This window comes from Falco cherrug, chromosome 2 (assembly GCF_023634085.1).
Source record: "Falco cherrug isolate bFalChe1 chromosome 2, bFalChe1.pri, whole genome shotgun sequence".
NCBI classification, from domain to species: Eukaryota; Metazoa; Chordata; class Aves; order Falconiformes; family Falconidae; genus Falco; species Falco cherrug.
In genome coordinates, this window is record NC_073698.1 from 72,901,836 (window position 1) to 72,927,881 (window position 26,046).

Below are 26,046 nucleotides of genomic sequence, written 5' to 3' on the forward strand. Positions count from 1 at the left end.
GTTATATTTAAGAATACATAGAATGGCTGGGGGAAAGAAAATATGCAGAGTGTCTGTAGCTCTTCAAGCACAGTTTAATTCTGATCACCATCTCCTATCCGTATTTTGACTCCTCCCTTGTTTGACACAGTTCAAATATTCAGCAGTTAGCGTACTGATGGTTTACCGAATACCCTTAAAAAGCTTATTTTCAGAAGGAAGCTCCCACCTATTTGAGGAAAACAGACTACAAAAGCAAAAGAAGAATGGTTTATTTGGACTGAACAAAAACAAACAAAAAAAAGTGGAAAACAAGGAGCATTAAAAGCACCGATTCTTGGGCCTCCCAAACAAAGGGGCTCTGTCATTGTAGGCAGGAAATAACTGTAATTTTCTTAGATCTCAGTTCTCCACGATAACAGCTGGTAATGTTGAAGAAGAGTCCCTTTCTCATTAAATAACAATTGTGACCTTCATAACTTACCTGATTACAAGCTTTCATGTCCTCCCACAGATGCTATAACCTACTTATGACCGTAAAACCCAACACGCTTCTCACTTGCAGGCTCACTGCAGAGCTTCCCTTCCTGACTGCAGGACAAACCGGTGCAGGGGCAGGCTGCTCTTGCTGAGTGCCAGCTGAGTACTTGCACTGCCTTGTCAGCAAGCACACACTTTGCATACATGGTCTGATAGTGAACTGGTAAAGTCACACTCCCAAATGGGGAGCACCTGTGCACTTCAAATTTTCCATCTGGAAGGGATCAAGAACTTCTTCCTAAAACAAGTTCCAATCTCTTTAAAAACCTCATCATTGACCAGAATGGAAAAGTACAGTCAAAATGCAGCAACTCTTAACCAGAGGCTCTGCTTCCAGCTATTAGTAAGGAAATGAAACAACAAAAATAGTGTAAGATGGGTTTCACCTCCTTTGACCGGAACCTTAATATTTTGTGCTGAGATTTGCTGATTCTCTGGATCATACTGCCATCAGAAAATAAAGAAGTGACTCACCGCATGCAAAGCCCAGCAAAGCCCTCAGATTGCATCACTGGGAAGAGAAAGACTGTCCCTGCTCAAAGATGGTCACGCTGTGAGCGGAAGCCTTGCCAGCCATTTCATAAGCCACCAAAAAGTGCCCATTTCTTCAGTGTTCTTATGGAAGAAGTACAAGGTGTGAGGGAAATATTTATCCTGAGGTGTAAATTCCTGTTTTCATTAAACTGAAAAATAATCCCAGTGCTAACTGGTCACTACAGTAATAGATTTCTCAATTTGTATGCAGCTAGTGTGGTTTTGGTGTAAAACGCATGATAAGATAATGTAAGATAAATAAGACTGCCCACTGGTATCTCACCCTGGCATTAGCATTCTGCCCAAGCTCCGCCTCACGCCCCCTCAGAGGACAGGCAAAGCCACCTGCACGCTGCTGCTTTGGCCAGTACCAGTGAGCAGCTTCTGGACCAGACCCCCAGCTCCCCAGCCTGGGCTCTGTGCAGGTATGGCAGAGGGTTAACACAAGGCACCTCCTTCCAGCATTCATCTCTTTTATTGCAAAACCCAGACTAGCTCGCTGTGTGTGTACGAGGGGAAAAGCCTCACAGCAATGGTACCTGACACAGGCTAGCAGGGCACGCTGAGGGGAAGCCATGCAACAGAAAAAGTCCTTGGTCCTCCCCCAAATCCTCAGCTGTTTCAGGGAGTGCCTAAGGCAGAGGCCAGGTTCGGACTGTGTTGAACAGCTGTCGGTGCAACTGGTCTCGTCAGAAACGCTGACTTTTGAACCTGTTGATACACTTTTGAACAGCAAGTTTCACTATTTGTTTAGAGTAACAACGTTGCCTTTGGTTTTGTTTTGCTGCTTCACATCAGCTGGTACCCTCTTTTTTTTTTTTTTTTTTTTTTTTTAGTAATGAGTGAATCACCATTCCCTGTTCTCCTTTGCCATACCATTTTTAATTTTACAGAACTATCAGATCTTCTTTTGTCGTCTCTTTTACCCAACTGAAACAACCCAGGTGTTTACTCATCACATGAAAATTGTACCATAATTCTGGTTACCTTTTTGCCCTGCTCTGTGCCTTTTCAGGTTTTTTATGTCCTTTCAAAGATGACCAAAGCCACATGGGATGCTGATGGCAGGGACACAGGGGTGTCTACAGCAACAGAAGCTTTGTGATTTTGACTTCAGTTCCTCAGTTCCCAACACAATCTTTTTAATCATTCCTGCCATCTTGTGAACACTAATGAGAATGATTCCAAGCACTTTCTTACAAGAAAACAGCTATTTTATGGGCTGTTGCACTTGCACAGCTGGAGGTGCTTCTCACTAAACACTACCTCACATTCTACAGTCAACCTTGAGTTCCATAATCCTGAGTAACTGAATATTCCACATATTTTTCACTTTCCTACTCACTCCCTCCTCTAAATCCAGCAGCACAAACCTCTGCATGACACTGCTAGCAACTTCTCTCCATGATGAGAACTGGTGAAAAGATAAGAAACAGAACTAAGAATCAATGGTCAGTTATTAATCCTAATATATTCCTCTTCCTACAGTGACTAAGACAGCATTAGCTAAGACCTCTTGCAAAAGGACTTTCCACGTATCATCTTGTAAAATTAAGTATATAACCCAGACCTCCTTTGTCTGCGTGATCATTCTAAAATCACTCTAAGAACAGATTTAGAAGTTGTAACTCCTCTCTAATCAGAGCCATATTGATGTAAATCTGTATTTTATTTCTCTATGTAATAATGTATACTTTTAGTTGCTGCTTGCAGCCCTTCCTAAAATAAAAGTATATCACAGCAACTGTTGGATGCTCCCCCGTGGGAATCATTAATTACATTTTAAGGAAGGGAACTCCAGATCAGTTCTGTACTGTAAGAAGGCGGCTGCTGAGTTCCTAGTTTTGCCTTGAGGGAAGACCTGCCAGTATCAGCCCTTTTCACTTCTGAGCTGAATTACAGAGTTTATATGTATATCAAGCCACAGCAAATATTGCACGACTAATTATCAAATAAGAAGAGATGAGACATTTCTGACGACCACAGATGACAAATATGATTATTTGTTCTAGTGCAGCTAACTATATAAGTCAGTGTAAAGCAACCAACTCCACAAAAGCTAACAATACCTTGCACCTGCTACTTCCCCGTGACTCCAATGTCTATGTGAAGTAAGGGAATACCAAGAAGAAATGGAAAGACAAAGTACTTTGCTGACCTAGAATGGTAACACCATCTTCATACCTAACCTGAAACTCGTTGACAGAGCAGGAGCTCCAAGCAGCACTAGCATTTCTTCTCTTGAGAAGGGTATGGATGGATGAAGCCTTAAATCAGCACGCTCAAAGATAAAATTACTGCAGTATCTTGTCCACATGATTTAGTGCTTAGTTAAGTATGTACACAAGCCAGCCAGTGGCAGAAAGCCCAGCAGGTGTTTATTCCCCCTCCTCCGCTACTACCATCCCCACAACACGGACAGCTCACAAAATATTTTGCCTTTTCTCTCTTCCCCACCCACTGTTGCAGTTAAACAATCATCTCTTGCCATTTAACCTCATTAGGGTACTGAGCTCCCAAGGGAGGGCTCACAGCACCTGCACACCATTGTTGCCCACAGTGCTGAAGACCAAAAAAGCCAAATCCCGACACCACAACGAGCTGCTGTCCTCCTTAAATCCTCATCACAGCTTAAACTGCAAATATTGGAAAGGCAGCTGCTGCTGCAGCTAACACTATGAAGAGGATGTATCAGGGGATACGGGATAATATTCCTCCAGTTCTACAAACCTCTGCTTACAGTAATTACTTCAGCATTGTGAAAGACATTTGGTGCAGTAGCACCCAATTTCTTGCAGACAAGAGACAAAAACCGTCCCTAGGAGGGACAGGATTCAATATACCTTATGGCCTGCCCCAACACAGTGCTTGGCCCACCCCCAGCTCAAACCTATCATACCACGCAGGTTTTAGGTGCTTCAGTAACAGACAAACAGAAATTACCAGAATTTCAAAAAGACCATCTACCATAGCAGTCTTAAGCCAGACAGCATGATACGCTTTGGATACCTGGTGCGTTTTTATTTTTGAAGCAACCTTAAGACACCTCCTGCAACATTATTGATGTGCTCATATCTTAAGTATCTTAAGTGACCAGAGGGTAAGAGTTATGAGAGTGGTAGACTGATGGAAGTCAGTTTAAACACTGCTTTGTTTATGCTTTGTTTGTGCTTTGTGAACAGATCGGAAAAACAAACAGAAAACCTGTAGCACGCATCCTTTAACTGCACAGGAAAAGCACGGCAGCCTGTCCCCTTAAAGGAAGGGAACAAATCTGGGACATCCTGGCTTATGATTTCCCTGCACCAACGAAACCATCCCAAACTAAAAATCAGACAAACTTACCTCAAGTGACCCCACGGGCTGGAAGCTGTTATTTCACAATGACTATTACTAACCAGCTGATATGATCCAGAAGAATATCTTCTGGTATTCTGCTTTCTGGTATTAATCTGTGTCAGCATCAAGACATTCTGCTAGGCAATTTAGAAGTGAAATTCAGAATCAGACAGTGGATGATAACCTCCTTGATTAAACAAAAATCTGGAAACAAAATCCATAAATATGTTATAATATGGAACTGCATGACCTACTTCTCTGCCTCTGTAATAACAACTCCAGAGACTTTACTAGTTAAAGAAATAAATGCAATCTATTTCTCATAGCCCGAAGTTAAGTATTTTAACATTGTAGCAAAACCCTTTTAAGTTGAGCATTCACTTTCTCTGAGGGAATGCAAATCTGGTGTTTTTCCGAATGAAAGTGGGAAAGTTACTTTTAATTGCAGTATTTCAAATTATTGCCATCTAATTAACCGAATTTGTATAAGCTAGCAATTTAGCATAGCTTTGACGTTGTGCTCAGGCACAAAAGTGAAGTCTGACTGTTCCTTCCCCCCTTTTTTTTAAATGTGTAACCAATGTGTTTGTATGTGATGCTTTAAGGCTCCAAAAGATTAAAAAAATGCAGGAAATTAGGAGCATCAGAAAACTAAGTGAAAAAGCATTATGTTACCAAAAGTTAGACCTAGCCATACGTCTTTAATTTCCCTTGGAAAAAGATTGCTGCTGCTCCTTTGCATGCACCAGTATAAATCCTTCCTTGCTCTGTACTACTGTACGTGAACCCGGGAGGGGCACTGGCTTTATCCACACCGGCACAACCAGGTATTCAAAAAGCCAGGGCTTCTCTCCCTCCCTGCACCTTTCTACACCAAGTTCCCTGATGTAGACAGTGCAGGCAACCAATGAAGCCCTTCACTCCAGCATAAATTATTACGAGCTGTCTCTCCCAGTGGTTTCAAGTCCCTAGATGCAGCTTCAAACCCAACGGCATTTTGGAGGTCTGCAAGTTCATGCAGGGTGGTGCAAAATAGATTATGATCAAGAAAGTAGCATAGGATAAAGGTATAGAGGACAAACCATCCAAACCAGACAGATTATTTTATTGCCTGATTTGAGTATTTAATGGCTTTGTGAGAACTATTTGATTTCTATTGCAAGATCTTGTATACATTGCAAGTATCAAATGAAAATATGAAATTTCATTTGAGTCTGCAACACAGATTCAAATATGCCTGGCCAAGCATTTACACCCCGTAATTACACATTACACGTTTGTAGGTGTGCACACATTGTAAGGCACCTCCACATTTATCAGACTAATGTTACCCTAGAACTGCTTTCAAAATTACTAAAGGCTTTTTAGGTTCAAGAAAACATAGTAGTGATACAAGGTAACTTTTAAAAAGCCTTCAAAGTTACTTTCCTTGCCCTGGAGTAGAAGTAAGTCAGTGCTTCCCTGTGAAAGCCTTTGATTTTGTGATGACTTTAGGATGGGGTAGTTTACTTACTTTTGCATTATCCCATTGCCCTTATTTTAGGTTCAGATATGCAGATGCCTACAAAACTTCTCAGCATTTAAGACTGCAAGATTAAGGGGGTAGCAATTGTTTACAACGCTGTTCCCACAGTGAAGCTGCCTGTTTAAGCCATTTCCTGGCTTTGTAATTCACTATTTCCTCCACACTTTCCTTCTCTTTCACTTTGCATGCTTATTTCTACTGGAATTTATTTTTCATAAGGGCACTCCCAAAAATCCCAGTCCAAGAAGTATCTGTGGTTTATCACTGGGCAGTATTACTCTCCTCCCCAAACTTGGGAAGCGAGGCCCTCCTCCTGCACTGCAAATAACATTTGCATGAGCGGCTTCTTACGAAGAGCTTTTTTCAATATAGGGACATTAGAAATTGTTATTCTACTTGTTTTTTCTCTTAGAAATGTGTTCAAGCTACTCAGCAGCCCTGTCCTACTTTCTGTGGCTCTGATTACGACTGAGATGATACGTGGCCAGTCTGGGGTATTTCCCGCCTGCTTTCCTGCTGGATGCTCTGTGCCTCCCGGTCGCAGTTTATCTCCCCTTGCCTCTAAGTTTCAGCAGGTTGTGAGTTCAGTATTTTGGAGGGGAATACTCCCTGCTGATACATCTGTAAGTTCTCTGGTTTCTCCCCGAAAAAAGGTCCTCCCCCTGCATCTTAAAGAAAAGCACATGAAGCTGAGGCTTCCGAGTACTCAAATTCCATTCCCACACTCGTGCAGAAGCAGAGACCATGTCTGCCAAGGCTGAGGTCAAGCATGTTATTCCTGTGAGCTACTTCAAACAGAGTTAAAAGAAACACTGAACCTTTCTTTGAAAGGCATGTGAAGTGTATTAGTTTCTAGGGTTTTACTGCTCAGAAATGGACTCAAAGCAGCTCCTCTGACCAATGCTCTCTGAATAGAGACTGCGATTCAAGTTAAACCGAAATTATACAAGAAGGACCATGCTTTCCATACGAATCTACAAATTGTCTGATTATAAAGATTAAAATCACAAGACCTGGCCTCCTAGTTATTGTAAGCTACTCATGTTATTAAGGTTGCTAGGCTGCTAGACTTCTTACTACGAGGTCTTTCCTTCCCCCAGGAGTAAAGCATAATAGCTATCATTTAGTAGTAGACATTATTTTAACCTTTGCTATGCACTTGATTTAGATCAGGTTCTTTGGAAGTTCAGCCAAAAAAAGTATAGATTCCCCACCCCACCCCCCGTTAAAATTTCTGCAGTCCCTTCCAAAGGCAATTCCTTCATCCTTCAGTGTAATTAAAAAAAAAAAAAAAAAGGCGCCAAAACCTTGCATCCTTGACTTTACCCTTGTTCAGTCTTTATCAGAAAAAGTAGCTTAACACTGTACCCTTCCTCTGCATAGCAGACATGTAACGTACAGCATAAACACTTGTCATAGCATTCCACCTTTCTGATCACTTGAGATCAGAGTATCAGAGCTATTGCTGAGGTCAGTGTAAGCAGCACTTTGAATACCTCTCACAAAAAGCATCCTGAAAAATCTGGTGTTATGCCTGTGTTTGTAGTGAGGCTGCTATGGTACTGCTCTTAGTCACAGGTTCTACTCATAGGTACTCATCTTTAACTGATAAAGTGCCTGTAGTCCTATGCAAGTTAACAGAATTTGTTCTTTCGCACAAAATGTGCAGTGTTGTACAGGTGACTCAAAATATGACCATTTCTCACATACACTGAATTAACTAGCAAGGAAAGCACAAAAATGCCAGTTTTCTAGATGTTTTAGCTTACCTTTTGTTGGCAGTGAAGTCCAATTTTGGAAGGAGACTTAAAATGGAAAATGGATAAAAATCATGGAATAAGATTTGTTGTTGTAATACATGGATAAAAAATAAGCTTGTGTATATGGGCTTATCCTCACCATATTGGATAAGCATTTTAAGTAATTTTTGAATGTGAAGTTAGGCTATTATATTCCTCACCTTGCACCAATGATCCGCCTATTTTGGCTGCTCTTTCAGAATCACATTTTAGGCTTACTGGTGAACTTTATTCAATTGTATATTTTTGCCATGGGAATTAAAAACACAGACAGAGAAGCACGCGCACTGGGACGGTTTATTGATGCTTTCAAGAACTTCAGTCTTCATGAGGAAGCTAATTAAACAGAATTTCCACTTCCAGAATCTGTACCTGATCTTTCTTCCAACAAATCTCTCCCTGCATCAGGCTCTCTTTTTCAGCCAAAGCTATTTGGTAAGCTTCAGCTTCAAGCTGCCTGTAGAGACTTGCCTCACTGTATTAAGTCCATTTATTTGGGGTACATTTCACTGGCTCAAGCCCAAATTTGGTTCATATAACTGAGATAATAACTCTAAGCGTTGTAGAAGTCTCAAGTCTCGCTCAGCATTGACAGTATAGGTCCCAAAGACTTCTCCAAAATGAATGCAATTGTTTTGGTAATTTAGGAGGAAACTACTTCTTCTACTGCCAGAGCATCTAAAAAAATATAGCATGAATCACTGCTATCTGCTTGGTCTTCCTTGAAAGCAGAAGAGAACTGAAAAGGAGTTCTGCTCAAGTATCTTCATCAGGGTTTGTTACTCTTCACCATTTAACAACAGAGCTCAGACTGTATTGGTCTTCCAGTTTTTCCACAAAAAGGCTTCTGGTTTCCTCGCGTCTCTTTTCTTAATAACGGCAGACACTCATTACAGATCAACGCCCTTTACAAATTTACCTTGGAGGGCCAGACAAGGAGGTAGATAACTCATGAAAAAACACATTTGAAAGAAAACACACTCGACAACATGACTGCAATGTTTCTCTGCAGCAGTGACTTCTTGTACCAAAGTTAGCCTGGTGAATTTAATATCAAGGAAAAACAAAGTGGGTATTTACTCACGCACAATTTTATGAGAGGAACAACTGAAATGGCAGCAAGAAAACCACACTTTTTAGACAAACTGATATTACATCACATTAGTGGGCCACAGAACTCTTTAAAAAAATAAACTTTTTGAGACATGAGAATGAAGTCACATTTTAGCATGCTTTAAATAGCTGAAGTGCTCTTCAAAGCATAGTTTTTCAGCTATTGGCAAAGACACTGATTATCTCCTCATTTGGAAATTAAAAAGCATTTAGCAATAAGTTAAAGCTAGCCTACGTTAAGTGGGCTAAATACTAGGCAAAGATTTTTCCCTCTTCACATTTAAGATAATACTACAGTTCATCATTTCTGTAGCTTATATGTTGTTGTGCAATGCCCCACTGAAGTTTCATATCTACTCTGTGAAAGAGAACAAGAGTGGACACTTTTCTTTTAGGATAGTCACAAATGGTAAAGCCAGTAGTATTCGTTTGTCTGTTTAATTAGATGTTTGCTGTTTATCACACACAAGAACTGTAAGCAGAGTCCATGGATTCTTCTGAGCAATATGAAACCTCATGGTTCCACGCAAGTTCAATACTGTCTCTCTCTCTGCCCCCACCACTCCTGTCTGCCGTTTTCCCCAGCCCAAGGTAAGTTTCCAACTATCTTCATCCAATTTCAAGAACCTTAAGGGCCAGAAAGATTTACCTCGTGATTTCTACCCAAGGGAGCCTGGCTCCAGACTTGTGTTGGGTCAGGTACACCTTAGACCACAGGAAGCTGGATGTTTTCCTTTTGAGGCACCAGAAGTTAGGCTAAAAGTAATAGTCAAGTTGCCCAAAGCTAAAGGGACAAGTAGCTCTCATTGCCTTCCTATTTAAACACAAGGCCAGCGAAGAAATCTTTTCCCTTTCCCCCTGAAATACATTAAGTACAGCTTGCAGTAACAGATTCCCCATAGTCTTGCATTCATGAATCTGTAGTCCTAATGTATACTGTCCCGTTTTACTTTAGTTTCTCAGCCTCAGAGAGAAGTTAACAATGGATCTCTCCACATTCAGATACACACGCATCCTTTTTTATCTCATAATTATTAATCACGTTTATATTTCTTCTTCCGCATTCCCAAGCTAAGCCAAGACAAGCTCAGTTCTATGGACAATGTTTTCATGTACCTCTCTTCAGAGAGAGCTGCTGCAGCTGAACAAGACAATTGCAGCATGCTAGTTATACTTGGATTCAATATGCGGTTGAGAAGAGGAGAACGACCAGTTTTCTCATTTGTCTGCTTTCAGACATTTAGAAAACCCCACCGTCAGCATCTTGAGTAAGAAAAACAGGTGACATCTTCAGACCCTAGTAAACCACTTACGCATGTTAACTTGTTTAAATAAACATCCCCACCTCAAGTGACACAGTGGCCTGCAGTCTTCCTTGATCCATCCACAGAGGAAGAGTTATTTTTACTGAGTCAGTAATCACGCGTTGTCTTCCAGAGGAAATACTAGCCGGGTACCCCTGCTTGTAACTTCATGATCTGCTGCTCCCAAATCACGTTCCAGTGCTTCCTCTGAATTACTTTTTGTTCTCCTGCCGTCAAGGCTAGTGGTAGCTGTATGGGGGCCAGAAGAACCATTTGCAGTTATTGTTGTATCACCGTATGTCACAGTAAGGTCACCATCATTCAGAATAAAATCAGAATCCTCTTCTCTAAGCTGTTCTTGATTCTGGAAAGAAAAAAGAATAAAAATCTTTGTACAGTGCACAACATCTGGTCTTTGCCAAGAAGGTAACCGAACAGAAGAGTTTACCTAGATGTCAATACAGCAGCAGTAAGCGGTAGAATTCCACCTTAAGGAATGTTAAAAATAACCTCGAAGCTGGTGTTTGCAAATCAGCTTAGCGCTCCCTGTATAACTACTGCTACTGTGGAGAGATGAGGGGGAGCTGAATCCAAGAACTAGATTATGAAACCAGTAACTAGGGATTTAATAGCACTGGAAGTTTACCAGAAATATAGGAGAGATGAGCAGTATACACTGGTTTTTATGTAACAATTTAGAAGGCAGTACCGGCAAGAGACTGGAGACCAAGCACAGTGAAGTCACTCCAGATACAAAGTCAGACTTGCATCTGTCACTAATTAGTCAAGTTCATTAGTAAAAGACATGCAAACTGGTAAGAACTCATTAGGCCCAGGTTCTTTATAAAGGTTTTCTCAACAAATTTTGGTTACAGATCAAAAACTAATCACATTTTTTTAAACTATCTGCTTACTCTTACGTGGTATTAAATGGAGAATTACTTGACCTCACTCTTCGGAAAACTCCTGAGCCATAAAAGTACAAAAGACTGACACAAGAAAGCACTTGCTTCATAGTTTTGTAACTAATTCTGGTATGTTTTCTTTTCAAAGTCTTTTAAGAAAATGGCCTATGAAATCCTGTGAATTTATTTTGGCAGAGATGGGATGAAATATATGGTCAGAGACTAGAAATTACTGAAGTGTAACAAAACAATTTCCCCGAACAGCACAGTACAACAGCAAGCAACTGTACCAGGTTTCATTCCTGTTTAACATGATCTTGGTAAAAAACAAAACAGCTGAATTGGTCAGAAAATGCGGCCTCCTCATATCTGAGGAAAATCCTATCAGTACTACAAGCTTGATTTCTTGCAACTGAAAGCAATTATCTCCCCATGTAAATAGCTCCATTCTGCTCGGCAAGAGCTGAAATGTAAGCTTGCGTATTGCTGTCCTCCGCAGTAGGCTGGACACCAATCAGGTTACATTCTCAAAATACATAATTTTCTTCAGCAATTTTTTTTTCAAAAAATTCAGCAAAAGGAAGGAGGGTGCAGGCTATGTGAGAGAGGATGCCTGTGACCAGCCCGACTAGAAAGCCCTACTTGTGTTGCAGAACAGGAATTCAGGGCACTTCAGATCGAACATGCCAATTAACCTGTCCATGATGAAAAATGCAGTGCCTGGCTAAATAAAACTTCTTGGGAAAGCTTCCTGTCATTATTTCAGAATGATAACTGGCCAAAATAAAGCAGCAAAAGCCTCTACAGGATACAGAATATGTAACTAACGAGGACTGGAAAAGGTGTCAGGAGTTTACCAAAACCAATGGAAGAAACGGTGCAGTTCAGTGTTGGGTGCAAGACAAGCCCTACTTAGAATGAATGCTAATCTCAGAACCTCCATGACATCCAAATTTGGCACTGCTTATTAGAGACAGGGTTACTGTGATAGGAGCACTGTTCTCAAAGAGCAAATACCGTTTAGGACACTTGCTTTCTTTGATTGCAGAGAAAACACTGAAGTACTGTCACCATCTTAGAAAAAAAGGCAGAGATTAAAGGGTTCATCTATAGTAGGCAGAAACAGCCTTTACAAGGTTTCCATTGCAAAAAAAGTAAAAGTCTGAGGGACAAGACCAAGATGATTAGAAAAGGTACACAAAATAATGGGATGCTTAAGACAATCTGATATCTCTATATATTGGTTTTGAAGAAGAGACATCTGAATAAAGATGAAAACCAGAAAAATTAGCAAGGAGGCGGCAGTTTGTGACTGCTGACTGGTTATGTTTTAAGAAGTCAGAGAAGCTGAGAAGCGCTAGCACAGGTTCCTTTCAGGGTGTTTGCCCTTGAAGAAGCACCAAGGGGGGGGAAGGCAGGGCTTAACAACACACCAGGAGGGTACTGCGATACCAAGGCCAAAGCTCCCAAAGCGTCTCCTGTCTCCACAATACTATTCAACAGCAAATCCTTGCAGCCACCTATCAGATAAGAAACTGGTGAGAACACACACTACACTTGAGCTTCCCTAGAAGGCTGAAAAGCTCTTGGGAGCACGATACTGAAAGGAGAGGGCCACAGACTTCATACTATATGGCAAATCCTAACTCAGTCTTTGCTGGTTTGTCCCAGGCTATACTTACATGTATGTAAACATGATCAGTTCCAGAGAAAACACTGAGCTTTCTCTCAACGTAGTGAACAAACATTGCTTTGTACAAGCCAAGTTCCACTCATTTATTTCACTTCTGAACAGCACCGCAAGCAGCAGGCAATTTCATACATTTCCCCAGAGAACATCCATGAACAATCCCATGTAGTATACAGATTTGCTGTGTTTGCAAGGAAAGAGGATGGGTGAATAAACCTACTGTGCTTCATGCAGCATGAACAATTCTTTTAAGACAAGACAGGAAATGTATCCAAGTAGATCCCTAGAGACTTGAAATTCTTCCAAGAATAACCCTAAACTGGCCTCTGCAATCCCCTACAGTTCTGTAGGAATAGCTTCAATTCACTCAAAAACCATAGGTCTGAACTTCACTACTTAAAGTGACAAATTAGAATGGCTAAGTACCTAAATCCAAAATCCTACAAGAGACTGAACTTTGCTTTGACATGCTGACCATAACCCTGAGGGACCTCACAGCATTCTGTCTCATTTGTGATAAAATCTGCTCATGCTCCTAAGGATGCATGCTGGAGACGTTAAAACAGCATTTTAAACGCTAACTACAGCAACATTTCATGCTTTTAAGCTCCAAGCTGGATTCCGTTTGGGTGGGAAACACTTAATGGTGAGCCTAGTGGCACAATCTTAAAGCAGCGGGAGAACATCAGCAAGGAATAATGACGACAGCTCTGGGAAAAAAAAAAAATCAACTGTGCCTCGCTCCTGCATGGTGACTCAGAACCTCACATGTACGCCATGCAAATTCAGGCTTAGAGGACATGAGCTCATACTTAGGAATAGGGGGTAGGTAGACTACGAATTAGGTTGTTTGAGTTTCCGACTTTAAAACCCACCCCGTGGCATCTGATGAAAAATATGTGCTGCCACTCAGAGAAGTGAAAATGAATTCTCAATAAGGTTGTAATAAAGCCAGAGGGGGGAAAAAACAACAAAAAAACCCAAGACACCCCCAAAAAAACAACAAAAGCTGAAACCAATACACAAATAGACAGTCAGTATAGCCACATACTTGTATGCTTTTTTTTCTTTCTTTTCTGTGTAGATATTGTAATTGCTCAGACATGCACCTGCATGAGATCTAGGATTTACTACTTTTTTGAAACACGTTTTCCAGCTATGTTACATTCTGTTGAGTATTTACAGGCTTTTTTTGGTTGCTTAATTCAAAGCCTTCAGTCTTTAATTCTCTCAGTTGCACCATTCAATTTTCCTGGAAATACCTAACAAAAGCACAACTATTCCCAGCAGTTTCTGTCCCCACAAAGACATGGCACACTCACTTGCTTCACCTGCACTTTAAAAGAAGGTAAAAAGATTCCACAGCTTTTTAGCCAGTTACAAGATGGTATAGCAAAGTGCTGTAGCAAAGCCAGCCATGCAAAGAATGAACAAGTATTAACGCAATTGCAGAGTTCAGAAATCTTGAAAAGAAACAAAAATAATGTCTCAAAATTATATTATTTCCTAAGACTAATGCATCAATGCACCAAAATAGGAACAGTAAAAGAGAATACAATGTGAAAGTTACATGTTATACACCTTAACAAAGTACACAGCCTTATAAGCATTTTTAACTATGAAATTAACACCCCAAGTGTGGGGTGGGTGGGTGTGTGCACCACAGAACCAATCCAATTAAAGTTTCCACTTGTAGTAGTAGCTAAGAATGAGAAATAAAGAGGGGGAAAAAAAGACACCAACCGTTAAGAGAAAATGAAAGGCAAAGCTTGCCTCTTCATTCTGGTTAGATCCTCAGTTACTGAATAACTAATCTTATAAGATCATATATAGACAGACACATGGGAAACACGCAAGTAGGCTAACTGGTCTGATGGATGCTGCCTTCCAGCCTAGATCTGTTAAGATCTCCAGTGGCATTGCGAAGACGGGAACAAGGCCAACTTCTTGCATTGCTAATAGCTCTAAACAGGCAGCAGGCATTTCAAATTTCTTTGACATTTTACTATCAGGTAAAAGAAAGATGCTAATGATTCCAGAAAGATAAGCAGAGAAGTATTTCCAAGTTGTAAGTGTAATTCATAACTCTCTAGGGAAAGATTAAGAGCCATCTAGTCCAAGACTACTTGAACATAGCAGAGATGTGACCATTCCAGAGAACCTGCAAGTTTGAGTGATCCCACACAGTACTATGATTTTGTTTACTATCGACGCAAAAAGTTGGTAGACTTCAGAAGCATTGTACAGATAGGAATGACATGTATCAGGATCCTGCAAGAGTAATAAGAGAATGAAGCATCAATTATTGCAAGACATGGCTGTAAGGACAGTATAGTAACCTGCCAGACTGAGATAAGTAACTCATTAACGGTTTCTGAAATACAATCTCAAATTTCACAGTGGAAACAATGAAAGGAAGCTCTACCAGATTTCTTTCTGACATGGGTAAATGTGCCTGTGCTTTCTGAAGAAGTGCAACCTTAGAAGTAACAGGGAAAGAATCTTGTCTAAAAGTGTTGAGAAGGGACTGAATATTTTGAAGTGATTCACTGAACTGGTTTGTTGACTAGGTCTGTAATTTTCCAATGTCCTTAAATGTTAATGTAGTAATTGAACAATAAGATCATCTCCAATTTCTACCAATAGAAGCTGTTGCACCAAGGGAGAATATCTTTGATCTTTTCTGCCTAGGACAAACTAGCCCTTTCTTGTGTGTATAACGTACCAACTTCTGCCTAAAAAGAAAAACCCTTGCTTTGCTGAAGTTGAATAAATAAAAATCAAAACACGGCAGTATTAAGTCATTCTACTTACGTCATAAACCTGGGGACTTGTCAGACAGCGGGCTATCAGACCACACCAGCTGGGTAGAGTCGTGGTTAACGGGGGGCCACTGTGAGTGAGAATTGGCTTTAAATAACTTTAGTTGTTAAGGAAAACATGTCAGTGCTTGAAAACCACTACTGAAAATAAAGACAATTGTACATAAACGTGGTTCTGCCTTTGATCTGTGTGCTACTCAATAATTGTGTATAAAACATCCATTAGAAAAAATGTGCATTTATAAACATATAAATGAAAAAATCCTCCCCAAACTTTTTCCCCCTTCATCCTTTCAAGGGCAGTTTCTTTACTCACACATTTTCTGCAAGGGCAACTAGCTAACTCTCTTCTTAACAGTTTCAACCAGTTGCAATGTTTCCAGCTTTTGGGCTCTCTGGAGTGGAAAGGAGCAAGCAGAGGTAACAAGTGCTTTAGTGTTAATAGGTCCAAGGGGATTTCTGCTCTGCAGACGGGAGCACGGTGTCAAGGTTGCAAAGTAGAGATAACTGGGTGAAATACCTACGTGGCTCAACACAAGGAAATAAAGAAACACCGTCCATCCAACGTCTTCAAAGCAATGCAGCCACTTGAACTCCTAGCTGGTCACTGAGCCAGAGATGCGACCACAGATCTTACTCTGGTAAGGCTCGGACACCTCTGCGCAGTGCACACACACATACCATGCAGAGCCTCAGAAAGGCAAAGGGAAAACTGCATGGCAAGAACCACATAACACAGTGTGGAAGGAAAGCAATACTGCCTACATTGCACTGGGGCGGCACAGGGTGGGAAAGGAAGGTGCCTTTACACTTCTTTTCATAGGTCTGCCCCCAGTTAAATCCGTATTTGTTCGTACTAGTACTCTAGACCGATGGTATGCCTGAGGAAATAAATACTCAGGAGTCAAAAAAGGTGTCCCCGCTATAGAGCAAGGTGCTGATCTTGACTGGCACAAGAACAGAGCTCAGGAGGAGAGTGCTAAGACTTCCAAATATTGTCTGAAATCACCACCACAGGCTTTTGGTTGGGTTCTATTTGTTTTATTATTTTTTTTTTAAAGTCAGTCTAATTATTTTAAATGTAAATACATATTGCAGGTATTCTAGTTATTTTTTTAGTCCTCTAAGCATAGAGAGAATCAAGTCCATTTGTGCATGTATCAGTTTCCCTGATCATCTCAACAGGTCAAGGTGCTTAGGGTGAAGAGGGGGTTAAAAAAGGGGCTGTTTTAGCAGAGATGTATCCCTCCCCTTTAGCAGGGCCTGGAGCAGAGTGTTTACTTGAATATATAATGGTATGATTATGCCACTGCAGAGTTATGTTTCCTCCTTCCCTCCTCCAGTAACAGTGCAGCTACACCCAGTTCTGGAGAGAAATAAACTTCGTCCTCATGTTAACCTACCAGCCTCCACATTGCCCTGTGGCAGACAGGCATGCAGTAACTCGGTCATAATAAAACAAACCCAGTAAAAGGCATCTGGTGCTTCATCAAAGTTGCAGTTTTCTTTGTGTTTAACAATTGTGGGGGAACCCAGGGAACAGCCCATGACATTAAATGAACTCTGCGTTCCACAGGAATGAAGTTCCCAGTTATCCAACCACACAGAGCTCTGCAGGCAATAGCCAGCGTTGGAGCACACTGCCGAGTGCATCATACTTGCATCTTTTTCAAGTTCCCTTGCAAAGAGTGAATTTTGAGACAATCTGCCTTTCTACCCACAAACCAAGTGAATGCATCAGCAAAAACTATTGTGACTTTTAGCCATGGGTATAGAGGTGGCAATTGTAAAGATGATCCCTTCCATGCAATTTAAGGCCACCCAGCAGATGCTTATCTGAATACCTTCTTGCAACAGGAGCAGACTTTTACTTCTAAGATAGAGTAAGACAGCTCTGCCTCTGGATGTCAGTTTCCTTAGCACAAACTTCACAGAAACCTTCCCCAAAGATTGCTAGTTACCATTGAGAAAGCAAATGCACTGTCGCACCCTTTTACGTTTCCGTGAAACAGCCAATTAAGCTGCAATTTTCAGCTAGCACTCCCCCTGCCCTGGCTGCAGCTGCTGGGGACTGCAGTCACGCTAGCGTCAGCCAAGGGGAAGTCAGCATTGCCAACTGCTCCTTTTCTAATTGGCACATCCCTTTTTTAAAGGCAGGGGAAGAGGATAGCTCTGCTTCTTTCTTGAAAAAGACAGAGAAGAAGCCATCAGCGACGGCCAGATCCTTCCGTGCTCTTACCACAGAAGTATGGGGGGTTTTTTAAATAAAAAAAAGTTGGCCTCAATACACTTTGACACCAGCTACTACAACTCAAAGGGTTAACCTGAAATTACTACCATTTATGAATATTTAAACTAGCACATACACTCCCTTCTGGGCTTTGGCCCAACACTACTGCTTCTGAAAGAATCAGTCACTAAAGATCTTGTCCTGAACGGGCAAGTGCTAGTAGGATCCCGATGCTTTCAACACTATACCTGGGCTTCCCTGGGTGGGAAATCTCGATGCACGAGGCATGGAAGGAAACTACTGTGCTCCAGTCAGGCCAGAGATCTCTCACCAACCAACAGCCAAGACCCCAGTGAAAAGGCTCACTGCTCAGATACAAGCTGCAAAAGATTAAGGCCCTGTCGCAGGTATTGAAGTATGTTTAACTGCCTCAGAAACTACTCGGAAACGAGAACTGAAACTTCTTTGAATTTGGGGGTATAAGTAGCTTGCCATAGCCACAGGATCACCTATGGCTTTTTCCACTAAGTGAGTGTAAACTGTTAAGGAGGGGCAACTGTATGATATACTGATTAAGAATATGCTAATTAGATTTAAAAAACAAGCATGAAAGACAGGACAGCTACATAAAAATTGCCTAGAATCTCAAGCAAAGCTATATACATAGTATAATAGCAGCTTCAGCAAGGTTGTACAGGACTATATATACATATACACACACACAAGGACACTCTCTGCTTTAACGCCCATAGGAAGTTCTGGGTGTACTGAAGGGAATAAGCTGGACGACATGTAGATTTTTAGTTCCAGAACTTCCTGTGTCAGCAATGGATTTCCAAACAGGACTTCATCACAAAAGCAGATGGCTCTTCAGGGCAACGAGCTGGGGCTTAGACATGTACAATGAACTGGAAAACCAGTTTGTGCTATAAGCATCAGCGAAGATGAGAACAGATTAATGCAACAAATCAAAGGATCTGAAATAATTAATTGGCTGTCTTACTGTTTAGGAAGGAACTTCAGCTCCTAGAACTGACTGCCTTCTTTCCTCCAGCAAGTGTGACATACCGTGCATTAGAGAAAAGAAATGTCTGTCTTGTGAGTCAGCAAGTTGAAGCTTCAGTTCTGTGCCTTGAACATGTTAAATACTTGATCTGTCTCCTGTCTGACTCTCTCAAATGCTTAAGGCATATGGGTACATGGAAAGGAAAAAAAGTGAACATTTCATTCCTTGAAGCTAGGCTGTGTTTTCAAAAGGATACTTATGGTCAAAGCTATACCATAGCCTGAAGAGCCAAGCACTTTCCTGCTTTGTTCTGTTCCTTCTTTCAGAATCCGGGCCATCCTAAAAATAAAATAAAAACATATTAAATTGTTTCATGCAGAAAAAAACCCCCTAGATCATACATTCCAACCATTCATGTTATAATCTCCTGTCCAAACAAGCCAAATTACTTCAATACTGCACTTAGACTGCAGAAGAAAGCTATTTAGAGACATGCTTATACTGAGAAAGTTACTTTCCCTAGAAAGACCAGAAATGACTGCAGAGAATTTTAGGCTCTCTTCATTGTCCTCAAGTTACCTTAACAAGCCCTCTACCACTACGTTGCCTTGAGTCTGAAAGCTTATTGCACGGTTAATGCAGTAACAGATATATAAATAAGTCCAAAACTGACAAATAAGCCTCATTGATGTCTCATCCCCATCCCCCTCCCCAAATAAATGAGCTGGAATAGTCCAGATTTGATTCCTAGTCATTGCTTGGTTGGCTCCTTTAACTCTAGGTCTATTTGATGTTCTTTCCTTAAGCCTATCACTTCCTTGGACGAACAAGGGAATTTACCATGCCTGATCAACTTGCACAAATCTGATGAAATCTATCACATTTAAAAGAAACATGCTTAACAGCAAATCCATATAAAAATCACAACTGAGGAAGGTCATGCAAACTTCATAAGTGCTAGATCAACCTCAGAAGTGCTAACAGCATTAAATATAATCCCTTTACTAGCTGTGCTGCAAGCCATGGCACCAGCTGGTCTGCAGCTGCATTTGTTTTTACTTTTGTTACTGTTTTGGGTTTGATTTTTTTTTTTTTTTTTTTGGCCACAGACCAACAGCTAAACACAGGAAAACAGATGAAGTGAGAATGCCTCATATGAATCATCTTCCAAACTACTGGAAAAGAACAAGACAGGATTGCCCTGTGTACTTCTGATTTGCACGAAATCCAGGATCCACCAAGAGTTAAAGCCTAGTACATTTTCAGCTCCCTCCCCATCCCAAATGATATATTTTCTTTAACTGTGACTTGCTGCTAATCTTGGCTTGCTGAAAGAAAGAGGAATCCAAAGGGAACAGAGTAATGGACTCCATAAGGAATGCAACGCACAGCTAAAGAGAGAAACAAATGGGTAAGTGCTTTATGTTTACATGGGAAAAAACCAAACAAGATATTTCCACCCAGACACTGAATGAGAACAGAATACCCATGCTCTGTTTCTCATTAGAGCAATTCCTCAAATCCTGACAAGTTCAGCCTGAACTGGCCAAAGCCATATTACTGCGATACCGCTTCTTAACCTTGGTTTTATGCAGTAACTGTGGCCTTCATTGTAAAACGTGTTTTGAGGCCTGGCTTCTTGCTTCCAGATAGCTACTAAACCAGGTTCACCTTTTTTGGTACCCAGACCCACCATTTCAGAATCTGTTTTGCATGCTAGACACAGGCTTCTACAAAGAACACAGAGAAGCCTAATGAAGTTTCTGCAATGAAAGAGGTCCTTCCTGAGCAAGCAACTCTTACCTGTACAACCTGTGACTGAAACAAAAGACAAGGTAGGAGAAACCACTAATAAGAAATCTCATTCCAAATACAGCAAGCATCGCATGCTCATATCTGTGACCAGACTGAACACCAGCATCATACAACCTGAGGTGTACAAAGCAGAGTTCACACACTTCTGCACCCGTAAGCATCCTCTGGGTCCAAAGTCATCCATCTTTCCTGTCATTCAACTTTCTCTAGCAGGTTCCTACATAAGCAACCAGTTGTGCTACTGAACAATTAGTGCCAAGCGGTACCCTGGGAGACTGAAAACGAAGGCCTGGGCAGAAGAAGCTCCCAGTTAAACCCCAGGGCATGTTGGTTTTTCTCCCCAGACCTTTCGCTCCTCCTGTAAATTCACTCAAATTTATAGATGAGGAAACCTGAAACTTCTGCTAGCAACCAGATTCTTTCAATAGCATTGTTTGCCAATAGCATATTGCAGAGGAAAAAGTCAACTCTTGGGTTGTTACTGATGCATAGAATGCTGCACTAAAGATTCACAGCACAGTTTGCTGAAAATAAATGACAAATTTCCAGTGCTCCTTTGCCTCATACAGGTAGTAGGAAGTACAGGCAAGACCCAGCTGGGTTGTGGTATGGTACACAGCAGCTGAAATCAGATTAGCAAACTTAATATTTGATTCTAAGCAAGTCCAAGGGCCAAAATTTGGTATCAATTATTGAACAGAAGCTAAGAAGATTATCTATAGGTCAGTCTTGGGGAAGACTGCTTATGCTGTAGTATGTTAAAAGCAAGCATATTGGGTGGGTGAGGGAAGAGGAAAGCTCATTGTTAAACAGAGTGTATTAGTAAATTTGGGAAGGTTTTTGATGCCTTATATACATACATAGAAAAATTTGAATGCTGCAGCATTACACCCAACACCACAGAATATTCAAGTAGCGCCTACCGAAAAACAAAGTAAAATGTATTACTGACTTGCCAGCTAGGAGAGAAAGGTTTTACCCGTGCATGTAGCTTCTGTGGTTCTTTACTGTCTCGGTTATAAGATCAGCCTAATAGAGAAGTTACGTCATTACTTACTCCTTGTAAGACTTGAAAGCTGTCATTAGTAGGTGGAGGATCCTGATCTGGGTCAACTCCAACCCTACAGAAACATTAGGAAAACAAAGCAAGTGGTGTTACTGAGGGTGGCAAATACTGTAAGTTCAGCAGAATGCATTTTGAAAGCACTTTAAGCACCCAGCAAAGCTGCATTCAGAAAGATTATAAGAATAGTTTGAGGAAGAGCTGTCCATTATTCCCCTGCAGTTACATAGTTATAAGCCAGATACTTTTTCACTCAAGCAGCAACTACCTGTAGATAACAGCTTTAACTCCATCTCAGCATCAACTTTAGCTGCTTACCTTTATTGCCAATTCTTTTAGGACACTGGCAAATACTATTTTTGGCTTAGAAGGTGAACTGTGGGTGACATCCTCTTCAATGGAGAACATCCCTCATGTCCAGCAGCAAGAAACCACATACTAAGGATAAGCCCAGCCTAAATATTTGACACAGCAAATAACTTAGCTGCCAGACAGGCCTGAGAATAGCTCAAATACATGATTTTAGAAAGCCACACACACCCCCCCAAGTTTTAATGCACTGTGTGAAGCAACAAAAATACTTTATAAAGACTCATAATATTAGTTTGCTGCAAGTTTCATTCACCTAAGACAACACAGCCACAGTGGATTAACTCAAGGTCTGTCTAGTCCAGCCTCCCACCTGAGGGAGGGTCTGTATAATGAGACTGTTGATGTGTACAGAATAATATGTTAATGAGAAACTGTCTACTGGCTTTTGCATAATTAGCAAGCATCTTATTACTGAATCAGCCTTTCACATAGTGCTCCTGTCCAAGATGGGTATTTAATCTTTGTAATTATGTTCAGGTTTTTCTGGTCTATTTGTTAAGGTTGCACCTGTCTAGTTTTAATCTTACTCATGCCTTAATCTGTGCTCCCTCGTAGAACTCAGGCCTCCAGCCTCAAATGTTAGGTAAGATTGTGAGTCTCAAACATGTTATGTTTCCATCCTACCATGTTGCATAATGAGTGTAGGAAAACGCAAGCACTAACAAAAACATACTGTCTGAAGTAGCTAACTTCTTAATTTCCCCTGTCTTGGAGGGGACCAAGCTGGTTAAATGCAATTTCTTTGTCACTTAGACTTCGTGTCAGCTATTTCTAGCCACAGTGCTTATGCAACATCCCTGAGGATTACAAGAAACCAACAGAACCTTGCTGGTAAGACCACACCATTTGTGTACCCCAGGAACACATGCTTGTATAAGGCAAGCGGTGATCTAGACATGATTAAACTAAAAGGGAACACCTTCAAATGACTTCCAGGGCAGCATTTTCTATTTTTAATTGAATAACAGAAGAAGAAAAGTTGGCATTGAACTGAAGTTTTCAGTCATCCTTGTGGACTCACAGCCAATCCAAGGCCTCACGTGACTGAATGTAGTTCAGGGAAAATCCAGAAGGCCATTCCAAGACAGCCCATAGTAGCCTTATAAAGAGCTAGTGCTGACGCAAAAAAAAAAAAAAATCAGCTTGGATTTTTTCCTGAGTCTCTCTTCTTTCCTCATCACTTCTTCTTTCCACATAGTCACCCCAACCCTTAGGCACATTTGGCCTGGGAATTCATTGGCACTGACCAGCCTCGAGTCTAAAAGGCTTCACCAGTTTAAGGGACACTGGAGAGACAGGCTGGGTACTGGATTGTAACACATGCTAAAATAAATGCCACAAACAAGTTCTGAAAGGTTACACGGGCTTAGATGTTCCTGGTTAGGCTATCACTAAACAGTGAAGACATGGTAAGAAGGGTTTTCTGCAGACAAACTAGTTATCTAATGAAGCCTCATACAGAAAGCTGACAAGAAACCCACTCAGGAAACCCACTCAGTATGGCAATATAAATTAGATTGTGCATTCCTTTATAAATACACAAAAATAAAAGAGAAAGATTTGTGGCTTTCCAAACTCCAGCTGCATGTTGGGGAGGTTCAATGCACTGTGCAGAGCAAATACACTCACGTTAGCTGTGCAGCTGGCAGTATGAACAGGGAGTTCAAGCAGCTCATTCCAGAAGATGAACATAGCTTACATTCCTCAAATAGTTTTAACTCACTGGGCTACCCATTCACTTTACAGTACGTAAGAAAACCACACAATTCAGAATGTCTCAGCTTTTACTTGACTTCCAAGGTTGTGCATTTGCTTTGGGAGTTTTAACTGCCCTTAAGCAGGGGAAGGGGGCTTAGTGGAGGACCAAAGCAGGATGACTATACAGTTCAGTGAAAAGTCATAGTATATCATAGGCCAGGTATTTGGGTTCATTGTTGTGCTGAAGAGAAAAAGGGAGCTTTTCTATATTAACATGATTCAACATTTGGAAAAAAATTCTTACTACAGACATTTCTTTCAATATTTAAATAGTCCATTGACACAGACTTACCATTTTTTAAAAGTTATTATTCAAATAAATTTATGAGTATTTCTAGTTAATTCTTTTCTATAAATCTTTTTATTAAGTTCATGTTTCAAAGTGTGTTCCCCAGTTCACAGATTAACACAAAATATACTGCTTTTTGAATTCCCACAAGTACTTTCTGTGTCTTTCAACCAGCATACTGTGTATCTTATCCTCACTCCAGCATTAACTGTATAAGAAGCTTTATTTTTTCATAGCAACTCTGCCTGTTTAAGTTTCAAGGTATGTACACCCTGGTCTCATGACAAGTGCCATGTTTTTGCAGGCCCCACCCCCAAATTTATAAGAAAGTTTCATCTTTCGTCACTTGAAACAAAACAATACCAAAACCCAGTCAAGTCTCTTCCAACCTTCCTTTATAGTGAAGCACAGAAAACATTTAGTTACTTCACCCTTACTTGCTTCCATAATTAAAAGTACAAGTAAATTGATGCATGTATGTTTTAAGCATAATTTTTTTCTGGTAGTTAAGAGAAAAAAAAAATCTCACACCTTAAGTACATTTAAAAAGCTTCCCGTAATTTATATGTGCTGTGAATGCCAGTATCAGTTGTCATTTACTTAACCAGTTTTTAAATTAAGAAAAATTATTACTGGATTGATTGACACAGATCCCCTCTCAGAGATCAGAGGCACAGAGAGGGCAGCCTTGCTAACGACTCTGGTGTTTTGCTCAAACCCCCCAGCAGCAAGGCAGGTGAGTGAGCTCTGGTTGAAAAGAGTGTTTGTTGAGGAGGCACAGCCTATGGGATGGGGACTGAGGGGTACATCAGCTGCGGAACAGCCAAGGCCAGGGCAGTCCAGATGCCAGCAAGCATCTTTGTTTTCCGCTCCATCCTTTCTGAAAGTCCATTGCAGCAGCTGCATGTGGATTTCCTGAGGGGGTACAGTAGCAATTCAAATAAGTAACTCTCAAAAAGCAGATGTCAGATGAGGAATGAGCAGTCTTTCAGCTGTAACAATACATACATATCCCAAAACTTGTGAAAAACCCATCTATTTACTCCATTGGCATCAATTCGGTATTTGATAGATATTTTAATACTTCACTACAGTACAATACTCAGACTTCAGTAATACATTAAGTTCAGCCATCTATTTCAGCTTTAGGAAGGTTACTGGAATCTGTAGACCAGAATATGCTACAGCAAAAATTAATCCAATTTAAGTATATTTCTTCACTCCTTTCTAATTATTTTTTTTCCTCTTTTTAAGGCATAAAAGGCTTTTCATGCTCTAAGAGCTTTGTAATAGCAAAGGGACTACCACTGAGCTACTAACACCCAATATCAAAGCACTATGTTTCTGCTCTTAACTGATTCCTGACCCTCTCGGTCCTTATTCTACAGCTACAACTCCAGCACCACACATAGGAGACCAGTTACTCAGTTTTGATCCCTCAAATGCTAAGCCTATGTATAAATCATTAATATAAACAATGTTGTAGAAAACGGTTGACAAAATGTGGAATGCAAAGTGGAAACTAAATGTACAGAAAGGAATGGTAAAAAAACACCAGATAGAACTACTTCAAGTTTTCCACTATGTTATTTTAAAAATGGGTGGAACCATTTCTTCCAATATTTCAAAACGCCTTCCAAGGCCCTGCAGCACATAAATGACAAGTTACCAGAATACCAGGCTTTAATACATTCCAGCATATGTAATTACTGTGGCAACAGCCAAGAATGACTGTAACAGATAATAGATCTCAGATTCTCCATACAAGCTAATACACTGCATCTCTGGCAAATTTAGTAGTTTGCTGGGAACCTTCTAGTGTGACAGGATACATGAAAAACTTATCATTGCCCCACCCCAAAGAGTTTTCTTTACATAAATGTTCTGTACACTTTATAGGTACATATATATGTATACACACTTACATTCCTCTATAGATGCCAGTTAAGAGATTTCTCTCATA

At 40.7% G+C, this 26,046-nt stretch overlaps 1 protein-coding gene across 2 annotated transcripts in view; it reads right to left on the bottom strand.

The window, feature by feature from the left end:
* Window positions 1-234: 234 nt before the first annotated feature.
* SLC9A7 (solute carrier family 9 member A7) overlaps window positions 235-26,046 on the bottom strand; it is an 81,685-nt gene continuing 55,873 nt past the window's right edge. For both annotated transcript variants that reach the window (XM_055702867.1, XM_055702866.1), the window contains 4 exons: window positions 21,659-21,722; window positions 19,043-19,125; window positions 15,543-15,648; window positions 235-10,497 (listed from right to left, as the gene is read on the bottom strand). In XM_055702867.1, the coding sequence (XP_055558842.1) occupies window positions 10,249-10,497; window positions 15,543-15,648; window positions 19,043-19,125; window positions 21,659-21,722 (502 nt within the window). In that variant the 3' untranslated portion in view covers window positions 235-10,248. The remainder of the gene's footprint in view (window positions 10,498-15,542; window positions 15,649-19,042; window positions 19,126-21,658; window positions 21,723-26,046) is intronic.